The 12,976-nt window shown below is 31.8% G+C and overlaps 1 protein-coding gene across 1 annotated transcript; it reads right to left on the bottom strand.

Annotated features, from left to right (window-relative positions):
• Positions 1–2,293: 2,293 nt before the first annotated feature.
• On the bottom strand, positions 2,294–2,956 carry LOC109338785. Its single transcript, XM_019576098.1, has one exon. The coding sequence runs from the start codon at positions 2,954–2,956 to the stop codon at positions 2,294–2,296; it is 663 nt and encodes a 220-aa protein (XP_019431643.1).
• Positions 2,957–12,976: the final 10,020 nt, after the last annotated feature.

Raw genomic sequence — 12,976 nt, 5'->3', positions numbered from 1 at the left:
CCAACCATGTTCAGCTATTGGAGATGGAAATAGACCCTAAGGTTCAAACAATAAATAACATAAAAATAGTGACTAATATTAATATATAATCAAAGTTGAAACATTGTCTACTTGATTTATTGTTTATTTTTTAATTATAATATGGAGGTGGATATTGATCTCAATTTTTAGCAACATATGATATGATTGATATTTAACACAATGTTTTTACATATGGTATAAAATGAAGTTATAACTGAGTTGTTTTAACTTAATTGTAAGAAAATTAGACAGAAAATAAAAGGTCATATATGATTTTAGGTAAGAGTAACTATTGTTGAAACCATACATGTGAAACACTTCTCTTGCTTGCCAGCGGAGCTAGTGGTGGTAATGGTTGCGATGGCATTAAGAATGGTAGTTGATGTGACACTCGTGATGATGAATGCATGGGTAATGGTGGTCCCATTGGTGATAATGACCATAGTGATGTTTGTGAATGTGATCGTCGTGATGGATGAGTTGGCGAACGTAACTCAGCCATCAGCTACTCACGAAATGTGAGTAGAAAACGAAGCTTATGATTGATATATAAGGGGCGTCTGTAAAGACAAATGAAGATCATTGAATAAGGTCTTACGTGTACATAATAGAAATTATCTATGACAAAATAATTTTATCTCTCTATGGCCAACCAACCAAATACTACCATGTGTAATGTTGTTAACTTAAAAATTAATTTAATATTTATTTGATAAATTTGTGTAAAATTCTATAGTAATAAGTTAGGCATATAATAATGAGATAGAAGATATCAATTCATGTATAATATGGTTATGCCTTATGCTTGAATAATCTTAATTTTTCAAATTTGTGCTTAAAACTCTAGTTGGACCTGCAGTTTTTTTTAGCTCCATTTCTACATGTCTCTAGCTAGTAATATTTTTATTTTTTATACAATATTAAATTACTCATATAAAATAAGCTAGGTATAATTATAATAAAATGACAAAATCATCACGTTTATAATTGTTTATATATTATTACCAACTCGTATTATATTGTAGTCTTGTCTGTTCAATCTGAATGAATGTTCATAATTTTTTTTCTATATGTGTAATATATATCATTTTAAATAAAATACCAATTTTACTTACCTATTTTTTATATTTAACTTTTTTCCTTTTTCATAAAAAGTATTTTAAATTACCAGCACTAACTTTATAATAACATTAATGATATTATTGTATATGCATATACAAAATCAAATATATTATTAATTATGGTTCTGATAATTTCAAATTGTAATTCAGTTACGCATTTAAAAATTTAATTTTCTTATTAGAAAAGTTTTAAGATTTTACATCAATTGGAAATTTATATTTTCACATTTTTTTATGAATTAAAATTATCTGAGCATTATACAAATACTAATTAATTTTTTTTATTACTAACTCTTTTACTGAAATCCGTGCAGGTCTATCTGCCTTCTTAATTCAGTGAATTTAATATTACAGATTGATAATTTCATACATAAAATTTATATATACTGAAATTGAAACATAAAAAATATAAATTTATCATGACTGATAAATCATAATGACAGAATTTTAGAGATGCTAGAATTTAAATTGAAAACACAGATTATTAGAATAGAAAATATGAATAACCTAAATATGTCGTGTTACTGATAATTTCTTACGTTAATAGTATATATACACACTACTATTTATACAGACATTTTCATTCCTTCTAACATTTATTTTTAATTCAACAAATTCAATATTATTATTAATAAACCTATAATAAATTTTATATAGACTAGAATTTTAAAAATAGAGAATGTAATCTTTATCAATAGTGATAATTGTTAAATATATTTTTAGTTAGAGTTAGTTTTAATTATTTAGTTTTTATTTTTCATGTATACGCATTTTTTTTTTAAAGCAAGGGTGTCAAAGCACCCACTGATATATTACCAATAGAGAGGCCAAACAGAGGAAACCATTACATATTTTTGAACCTATAGTTAGGCAATAAGTATCTATTCCTATGGAATTCCGTAGCAAGGAATGGAGGAACCGAATTCCACCAAGAGGTGGTTCTAGATTTAACTCCGTAGGAAGCTAGTCTATCCACGCAGGAGTTTCCTTCCCTGAAAATATGAGAAACCTTAAGCCTCAAGGAAGGAATTATCCTCTTGCAATGCTCCTAGTAGTTGCTAAGCTTCCAAGGAGGATCTTTGTTGACCTTGACAATCTCGACCACCAAGCTTGAGTCACACTCCAACCAAACCTCCCTCCAACCCTTCAAGCTAGCTATCTGAATTGCCATTATTGCAGGAAAAAAACTCAGCAAAAAGATAGTCTTGAATATGAAGATAGGTAGCAAAACACCCCAACATGTCCCCGTTGTTGTCCCTAAATATACCACCACCTCCTGCGTGACCAGGATAACCATGGGCAGCACCATCAGAGTTGATTTTGATCCACCCTTGAGAAGGAGGAAGCCATCTGACTTTAGTGATGGCATGAGCAAGAGTATAATGAGGAGAGCAATTGAATCTTGGAGTTGTAGAAAATTCAAAAAGGTTAGTATTAGCAGCCATAGTAGATAGGCTTCCAGTGAGGGAAGTATCCCTTTTTATCATGTCACAAGCTTGCCTAAAACCAACTGTTGTATCATCAAATCTTCTGTAGTTCCTGCAGTGCCATATAGCCGAGATGGTGTTGACTATACTAGCAGTGACAACCAATTTGAGTTGAGGGCTCCAGTTAGATTGGCACACCCTCAAAAGACTCTGAATAGAGGAGCTGTCCAGAGGAGAATCAATAATGTTTTCAAGCCAGTGCCATAAATCTAAAGCAAAACTGCATTCAAAGAAAAAATGATTAGATGACTCCTCTGCAGCATGACAAATGGAGCAGGCAAAGGCCAGATGGATGCCTCTTTTTTGAAGGTTGACATCAATAGGCATTTTGTTATTGTGCAGCCTCCAAACTGTGAAGGATTTTTTTTGGGGAATGTAGCTTGACCAAATTTTCTTACACCAATTAATTTGAGTCTGCCATGGCTTGAAGAAATTGTATGCATCTTTCATACTCATGCCACCATCACTTGAATGAATCCAAACTATCTTATCCTTTTGAATATGATTTGTAACATGAATTTTAATAATTAACTGCAAGATGGCAGGGTACATAGTGGCCATCCATGAGGGGATTAGCTAGTGATTCTCCTGGATAAAGTCTTCAACTCTTGCATTCAAAGAGGAGTGAAGCTGCTAAGGAATCAGAGTGATAGCTAAAGGACTACCTTGCCAGTTATCTAGCCAGTAATTTATGCTAGCTCCATTACCAACAACCCATCTAGAGTTATCAATTATCATAGTCCAAACTCTTTGATACCAGGCTAAATGCATGATTTTACATAGGTTGTCTGCTTCTGACTAGCTCTATAGAACTTGGCTCTGTAAAAACAGGCCATTCCTGAGAGGAAGACTTCATACCCCAAGCAAGTTTCAGCAGAGATGCTTGATTCAGTTCAGCAATTGACCTCAGACCAAGACCTTCTTCATTAGTAGGAGTTCAGAGCTTGTGCCAAGCCACAGTGACAAGCTTTTTGGTGTTAATATCACCTGACCAAATAAAGTTTCGTATGCTTTTGTCAATAAATTTCAACAGAGAGCTTGGCCAGGAGTTAACTTGAAAGCTAAATGTCAACATGTTGTGGATAATGTATTTAACCAGCTCAACCCTGCCCATGATGGAAAGAGATGAACCTTTCCACTTAGCCAGCTTGAGCACAATTCTATCAGCTATAGGTTGAAGGTGGATGACCCTAGGCTTCCCTTTGAATATAGGAACTCCCAGGTAAGAGAAGGGGAGGCTGCCCATAGAGAAACCCAACCAAGCAGAAAGGGAGGCAATCTTAGCTGGAGTAGCTTGAGTGGAGAAGAATTTGCACTTCCTTGGGTTGATATATTGACTAGAGGCTTGAGCATAGGCTTCAATGAGCTTGTTTAATGCCATAATATCTCTCTTGATTCCTTTTGCAGAAAATGAGGATGTCATCATCATATAAAACATGAGAGGGTGTAGATATTTTCCCAGGGCCAGAGATGGAGTGATTTTCTCTTCAGCATGTAAATTGGCTATACCCCTGCTTAGGACGTCTTCTGCAAGACAGAAGTGAAGGGGGGATAGGGGGTCTCCTTGCCTAACACCCCTCTTACAGCTGAAGTAACCATGATTTTGGCCATTAACAACAATAGATAGCTTAGCAGATCCCAAAATGGTGTTTACCCAAGCAATGAATTTGCTATCAAATCCGAAAGCCTTTAGAATATTGCTTATGAATCCCCAATCAATTGTATCAAAGGCTTTCCTAATATCCAGTTTAACAGCTAGATTCCCCCCAAAAGACTTATGATCCAGCAGATTGATGGCTTCAGAAGCAATGCAAATGCAGTCCTGGATATGTCTACTTTTGATGAAGCCTTTTTGATGACTAGAGACTATCTTTGGAGCAATGATGGCCAACCTATCAGCCAAGACCTGTGTGATCACTTTGAATTGAAAATTGGCAAGGGCAATTGGTCTAAAGTCTTCAATCCTATCAGCACCAGGGAACTTAGGGATCAACACCACAGAATTAGAGTTCATATTGGGAAGAATCCATCCTTGAGCAAAAAATTGGGAGACTGAATTGCACACATCAAGGCCAACAATGTCCCAAAACTCCTGAAAGAAAGAACCACCAAACCCATCAGGACTAGGGGCACCATCACCATTCATACCAAAAACTGCATTTTTAATTTCTTCAGGCATAGGAGTTTTAGTAAGCATACAATTCTGATCCTCAGAAACCACCCTGGGCACCACTGAATTGATCAAGTCATTGTGTTGGACATTGTTCTCAGAGGCATACAACTCTGTGAAGTAAGACAGAGCATGACTAGCTATTTCATTCTAATCTAACAGGATTGTGTCCCCCTCCTTTAACATGGTCATGGTCTTGGTTGAATGCCTTATTTTGGCTAACTTATGAAAGTAAGAAGTATTCATGTCACCCTTGGAGTACCAATTAATGTGAGCCTTTTCTTTCTAGAATTCTTCCTCAATTTTTAGAGCATAAAGGAGCTCCTTCTGAGCCATATTTTCCTGCTCCCTGAGGTCATGATCCTCACCATTGAGATTTAAGCATTGCTGAATATCATTGACTTTACTCAAGGCAGCCTTCACCCTAAGGTGAATATTACCAAACACCTCCTTATTCCAAGTTTTTAGCACCACGTTTAAGCTCTTCAACTTTGAAGATAGAACAAACATAGGGCAGCCAACAACCCTTGTGTCCCACCTATTCTTAATTAAATCTCTCAAGCCATGATGGAGCAGCCACATTTTTTGGAATTTAAAAGGGGATTGCCTAATACTTAGAGCCCATGAAGCACAAAGGAGTTGGAGGTGATGATCAGAGTTAGTTCTAGGAAGAGTGCAACAGGTGATATTAGACCATTCACTTAACCAAGCATCATTACAGATTGCTCTATCAAGCCTCTTCTCTGTATGAGCAGAACCTCTCCTTTTATTGGACCAGGTGAACTCAGGTCCTCTTGTTACAATGTGAGTCAAGTTTGCAGACTCACAGAAAGCTTTAAACTCATCAGATGAAGTTTTGTTGGGCAAACGGGCACCACGACATTCATTTGCTTCCAACACCGCATTGAAGTCCCCAATACAACATCAGGGACCAGGGAAGTTGAGGAGAATTTGATAAATCTCCTTCTAGAGCTCTCTTCTATGAGCAAAATGGGTGTGAGCATAAACAACACAGACGAAGAACTTTTTATTTTCAACCTCTAACTCAATCGAAATTTGCTGCCTGGAATTAGCTATTATAGTTGGCTGAATATCAACCTTGCAAACTCCCCAAATTGAAGAAGGCAGAGGAGCTTTATCATTAGTTATGAAGAGCTTCAGACCCAAATTGGACCAAAACTTGGGTTTAATTTTATTGGCTTGGATCATAGGCTCCGAAATGAAGACTACACTTGGCTTATGAGTAGAACAAATTTCTTTTAGCAGTAGCTTGGTGCCCAAGTTACCAAATTCCCGACAATTCCAGTAGAGGACTTTCATTGGGAGACATTTAAATATCCACCTCTACGGGTAAAATGCACTCTTTCATTGCTTTGTTTTTGCCTCATCTTCTTATTTTGAGATTTGGTTAAGACTTTGGTGTAGGTGTTAGTCTCCACCAATTCTGCTTCAGTTTCAGAGTCATCTGCCCATAGTCTTCCCACGAGCCTGGAGTCCTTAGCAGCAGTTGAGGCAGCAAAATCCTCAAAGACCTCAAATTAATCATTCAATACTCAAATTTAATCAATACTCAAATTATTTAATACTCAAATTCAGTCATTCAATGAATGAAATTCATATTATTTTTTTCTGCCCTAGATTTTTAACATGGTATCATGTTTTGATAGCTTTCGTTTATATTTGTATGAAGAACTTCCATCTCATCTTACCACGAGGAGCAAGAATGAAGAGTGTCTACCAAAGTTACAAAAAACTCAAAAGACCAAAATCTTCGAAGATCCAGAAAGCACTTTCTTCGTCTTGGCATTTCATCAAACATATCATTCTTGCATTTTGCAAACCAAAGAACTTTTCTTGTCCCTTTCAAAAAATTTATTCATAATTGAATTTCCAACTCATGGTCACAATTTTCATCTACAATGCCATCATTTAATTCATTAAAGCCAACGCTTTGCCCTCCCAACATTGTTGCGTCTCTTCCAAACTTGTAAAGAAAGAACATGTCACTTTCAACAATTGCGGCTTCAACCAAGTGGTTTCTCTCACATCCTCAACCCTTGGAGCACTCAACTTGGATGATCACCAACAACCCATTCTCACTGAAACAACCATTGTTTCAGAATCGAAGAAGGTTGTTCTCCATAAATGTTCACCTGTTCATGGTGGTGAAGACCCACAAGTTATCATGCTTGGGAACTCATGGAGGGTCTTGAATAAAGAGTACCCATTTCAACTCAACTCAAGAAAACCCCAAAGTTGACTCCTTTTATTAGCGGTGTGGGTCACCTCTTGTATTCACTATACCTGTTATTGTGGAAGCTTGTTCTTTCAAAATGTCATCAAGAAGCTTGATTTCCTATTGTTAAGTGCGAAAATTACCTTAAATAAGGAGAATAATTAAACATATTTTAATCTTAATTAAAAGTCTATATAAGTGTTATTCATAATATATATCGAGTCAAATACTTGCACCAAATTCTATGACTTGTGTTTTTATGATATTTCAGGTGATTAGAGGCTAAAATGAGCAAAAGATGCCAAAGGAGATCATAATTCTAATCACAATCTTTGAAGATAATGGTTGAACCATCTAATTCTAATCATATTTTTTTTAAGATAAGAACTCAACCAGCTAATCATAATCATAATCTTTGAAGATAAGAAAAATGCATGGAAGATTAGAATAAATAGGAGAGTAGCTATGAGTTGAAGGCATCACCCATCATTAATGATCATCACTAAACACCTCTTAGAGGAGAAAATATTAGGATTGAGACAATAACCACTCTAGGAAGCTTGGAAAGAAGAAGAATGTCAACCAACCATGGGAATGAATAGCAAAATCCTTTTGTCTGGGGTTATATATAATTATTTGAACTTGATATGTTTATTATGACTATTTAATTGTTTAATATTATTCTGTTGTTTTTTGCTTTGATTATTTTATTCTTAATGTTTGTTTTGGTTTGATCACCCAATGCATTATCTAAGGTTTAAAAATGAGTAATGAAAATCTCCATGATGAAGGGGAGGCCTGGATGTAGTTTGTAGTGGACCGCAAACGAACCAGAATACAAATCTTTTTTGCACTGTTCTTTCTTTCTTTATCTTTCTTTTGTTTCTTGCATTGATACACTGAATATATACTTGAGAATTTGGATACATGTTTAATGCTATGTAGTTAACACTTGTATGCAAAAATATCTGAAATATATCTGTTTAAAGTGTATCTTAATTGTCGTGCAATTTGCTTGTTTTGTTAATCTGCTCTGTAACTGTGTTAATCGATTAAAACCTTCTGTTAATCGATTAACTGGTCTGTTTTTCCAGTAGTTGGGTTGTTGTTAAAAAGCGGTAATTTTTAACCGCTACACTTATTCAACCCCCTCGCCCCCCTTCTAGGTGTTCCTAGACCACTGATACCTAACAGTTGTTTCAGTGAGAATGGGTTGTTGGTGATCATCCAAGTTGAGTGCTCCAAGGGTTGAGGATGTGAGAGAAACCACTTGGTTGAAGCCGCAATTGTTGAAAGTGACATGTTCTTTCTTTACAAGTTTGGAAGAGACGCAACAATGTTGGGAGGGCGAAGCGTTGGTGTTAATGAATTAAATGATGGCATTGTAAATGAAAATTATGATCATGAGTTGGAAATTCAATTAATAATACATTTTGTTGAAAGGGACAAGAAAAGTTATCCGGTTTGCAAAATGTAAGAATGATATGTTTGATGAAATGCCAAGAAGAAGAATGTGTTTTATGGATCTTTGAAGATTTTGGTCTTTGGAGCTTGTTGTAACTCTGGTAGATAATCTTCATTCTTACTCCTTGTAGTAAGATGAGACGGAAGTTCTTTATATAAGTATAAACGAAAGCTATTAAAAGAATAATTATGCTATGATACTATATTAAGAATCAAAAGGAGAAAGAAAATATGAATTTCATTATTGAATGACTAAATTTGAGTATTGAATGATTAAATTTGAGTATACATGGAAAATAAAAACTAAATAATTTAAACTAACTCTAACTAAAAATATATTTAACAGTTATCACTATTGATAAAGTTTACATTTACTATGTCTAAAATTCCAGTCTATATAAAATTTATTAATTATAATATCGAATTTGTCTAATTAAAAATAAATTTTGGAAGAGATAACAATGTCTGTATAAACAGTAGTGTGTGTATATTATTAACGTAAGAAATTATCAGTAACATGTCATATTTAGTTTATTCATATTTTCTATACTAATAATCTATGTTTTCAATTTACATTCTAGCATCTCTAAAACTAAGCGTGTCATTATGATTTATCAGTCATACTAAATTTAAATTTTTTATTTTTCCATTTCAGTATACATAAATTTTATGTATGAAAGTATCAATATATAATATTAAATTCACTGATTTAAAAAGGGACCTAGACCTGCACGGATTTCCTTAAAAAAGTTAGTAATAAAAAAATTTAATTAGTATTTGTATAGTGCTCAGATAATTTTAATTCAAAAAATGTGAAAATATAAATATCCAATTGATGTAAAATCTTAAAACTTTTCTAATTAGAAAATTAAATTTTAAATGTGTAACTGAATTACAAATTGAAATTATCAGAACCATAATTAATAATATATTTGATTTTGTATATGCATATACAATAATATCATTAATGTTATTATAAAGTTAGTGCTTGTAATTTAAAATACTTTTTATGAAAAAGGAAAAAATTAAATATAAAAAATAAGTAAGTAAAATTGGTATTTTATTTAAAATTATATATATTACACCTATAGAAAAAAACTACGAACATTCATTCAGATTGAACAGGCAAGACTATAATATAATATGAGTTGGTAATAATATATAAACTATTATAACCGTGGTGATTTTATTATTTTATTATAATTATAGTTGTACTTCCATGTGTGTCCATATCCTTAAGATTCTTGTACCCAGAAAAATCCTTAAGATTCTAAGACTCTCCCATATCAACTTAATGGCTCTTAAAACTTTCTACCTAGCTTATTTTATATAAGTAATTTAATATTGTATACAAAATAAAAATATTACTAGCTAGAGACATGTAGAAACGGAATTTAAAAAATGGCAGGTCCAACTAGTTTTAAGCACAAATTTGAAAAATTAAGATTATTCAAGCATAAGGCCTAACCATATTATACCTGAATTGTTATTTTCTATCTTATTATCATATGCCTAACCCATTATCAATAGAATTTTGACACAAATTTATCAAATAAATATTAAATTAATTTTTAAGTTAACAACATTACACATGGTAGTATTTGATTGATTGACAATAGAGAGATAAAGTTATTTTGTCATAGATAATTTCTATTACATACACATAAGACCTTATTCAATAATCTTCATTTGTCTTTAAAAAGGCCCTTTATATATCCATCATTGGCCTCGTTTTCTACTCACATTTCGTGAATAGCTGATGGCTGAGTTACGTTCACCAACTCGTCCATCACAGCGATCACATTCACAAACGTCACTATGGTCATTATCACTCGTGGGACCACCATTATCCATGCACTCATCATCACCAGTGCCACATCAACTACCATTCTTAATGTCATCGCAACCATTACCACCACTAGCTCCGCCAGCAAGAAAGAGAATTGTTTCACATGTATGTTTTTAGCAATAGTTACTCATACCCAAAATCATATATGATCCTTTATTTTCTGTCTAATTTTCTTACAAGTAAGTTAAAACAACTCAATTATAACTTCATTGTATATCATATGTAAAAATATTATGTGTTAAATATCAATCATATCATTTATGTCGCTAAAAATTGAGATCAATATTCACCTCATATTATAATTAAAAAATAAACAATAAATCAAGTAGATAATGTTTCAACTTTGATTATATATTAATATTACTCACTATTTTTATGTTTTTACTATTTGAACCTTAGGGTCTAATTCCATCTCCAACAGCTGAACATGGTTGGGGAAGTATTGCACCGCTTGCAAGTGGGTATAGAACTTATGCTGCTGACCCAAGCTCTGTTGGCACTAAACCTTTTGGTTTCGGACCCGACTTTTTTGCTAGAGCACCACCTCCTAAGGTCATTTTTTTGTTTCATTATACGAATGAGTAAGGATCCTCTTCAATCCAGGAGAGATAATTGCTACAAAAACAGGCAAACAAGCAAAAAAACAAATATATTACAATACATTTATCTTTTTATTTACAATGAAATAATAGTTTTATCATTGAAAACAAAATGAGTAACAAAAACTTGTATTGGGGAGGATCATTATCCTATATGCCAATCATATAATTTGTTTTATTTAGTGTTTGCATTTATTATTTCCATTTTGTACGTTTGAACTTGGTCCATGACTGCTTTTTTATGTTGTGTAGGTTAACATCATAATGAATGAGTTTGCAAAAAACAAGCACAAGATGGAGATGGTTCATGGCCAAAAAAATGTTTTTCCTTCACCTAGTCGTGGGACAGGTGTGTTTCATCCTCTTCCCAGTGTTCAACTACAACTCAATAATAACAACAGCAGAGGTCAATTATCTTATCATAACCTCTCCTATCATTAATTTGAACACTAAATATATATTTGTCTAGATTAATTTTATTATCATTTAACTTATATGTTTGACAAACATATTTTAAATTATGAAAAGAATAAGTTTTATGAAAAAATAATGATTTTGATGGGAGATGAATTTTCATTCTTATTTGAAACAGCTGGCAGACTTTTTTCTTTCAAAACATAATCACATTTTTCACCCAAAAAAATTAAAATAAATATTATTAATTTTTATAAACAACATTATGGTATTTTTGAAATTTTTTAATATGCAAGAGTAAATGCATTACACAATTAAATGAAAAAATAGTTTTGAAACCATTTTTCCGCATAAATATTCATATAATCAATAATATAATACTTTTGTATCTATTCCAAATATTATGAACAAAAATATTTTATATCTAATTATATTCGTATTCTTTATTTATTTTAGTTTGACATATATGGTATACATTCGGAAACAATAAATTACACTTAATACATCATCCGTTATTTATTTATATTATTTTTATTTAAAAGTTAATAATTATTAAATATGAATGTCAATAATCTATTGTGACGCTCTATAAAACATTTACAATGTAAGCACAAATATCTTCTTTCAATATTTATCATCAATTACTTTTATGGGTAATATACAAATTACTTTATGTTTAATAAATTACAATTAATACATCACCCATTATTTATTTATTTTATTTTTATTTAAGAGTAAATAATTATTAAATATGAATGTCGATGATCTATTCTGACGTTGTACAAAATATTTATAATATATATATATATATATATATATATATATATATATATATATATATATATATATATATATATATATATATATATATATATATGTATGAGACTAATTATTATATTGTCATATTATAAAATCTATACTTTATTGTGTATGAATTTATACATACTTATTATATCATATACAATTTATTTGAATTTTAAAAAAAAAGTTAATAATAATAAAATATGAATGGTGAATGATATATTGATAATGTATAAAACTCATACACTATCAGTGCGTCCGTGTTTTTCTCATATATTTATCTTTTATGCCAGTAATATAAAGATTTCTTTAATGTTTTCTCTTAATTAATTTTATATATATTTGGATTTTGTGATTTGACCAAGGCCAAGGCATTAGCCAAAATTAATAAGAGTATTTATATTTTTTCTTCGTGACATTACAGGAATGAAACATAATGAGGTAGGAGGATCAAAACAGATCAACATTCCCAATGCAAATGCTGGTGGCTTGGTGAAGCATGAAGAATGTCATGAACTCTCGCTTGCTGATGAATATGGTTTGCCTAAGGAGTGGACCTATTAGGCCATTCAAAATAGATTAAGAGCGAGCGAAAATAAGGAATAATTTAGAGTAGTACTTACTCTAGAACTATGTGCTATTTAATATGCCCCATATTATATGAATAAAATATTGAATAATTAAAACATATACAGGGAGCTCCTTGTGGACAATATATATATATATATATATATATATATATATATATATATATATATATATATATATATATATATATATATATATATATATATATATATATATATATATATAT

Source organism: Lupinus angustifolius, unplaced genomic scaffold, assembly GCF_001865875.1.
Source record: "Lupinus angustifolius cultivar Tanjil unplaced genomic scaffold, LupAngTanjil_v1.0 Scaffold_41_258, whole genome shotgun sequence".
Classification (NCBI taxonomy): domain Eukaryota; kingdom Viridiplantae; phylum Streptophyta; class Magnoliopsida; order Fabales; family Fabaceae; genus Lupinus; species Lupinus angustifolius.
This window is presented reverse-complemented; position numbering and strand designations above follow the sequence as displayed.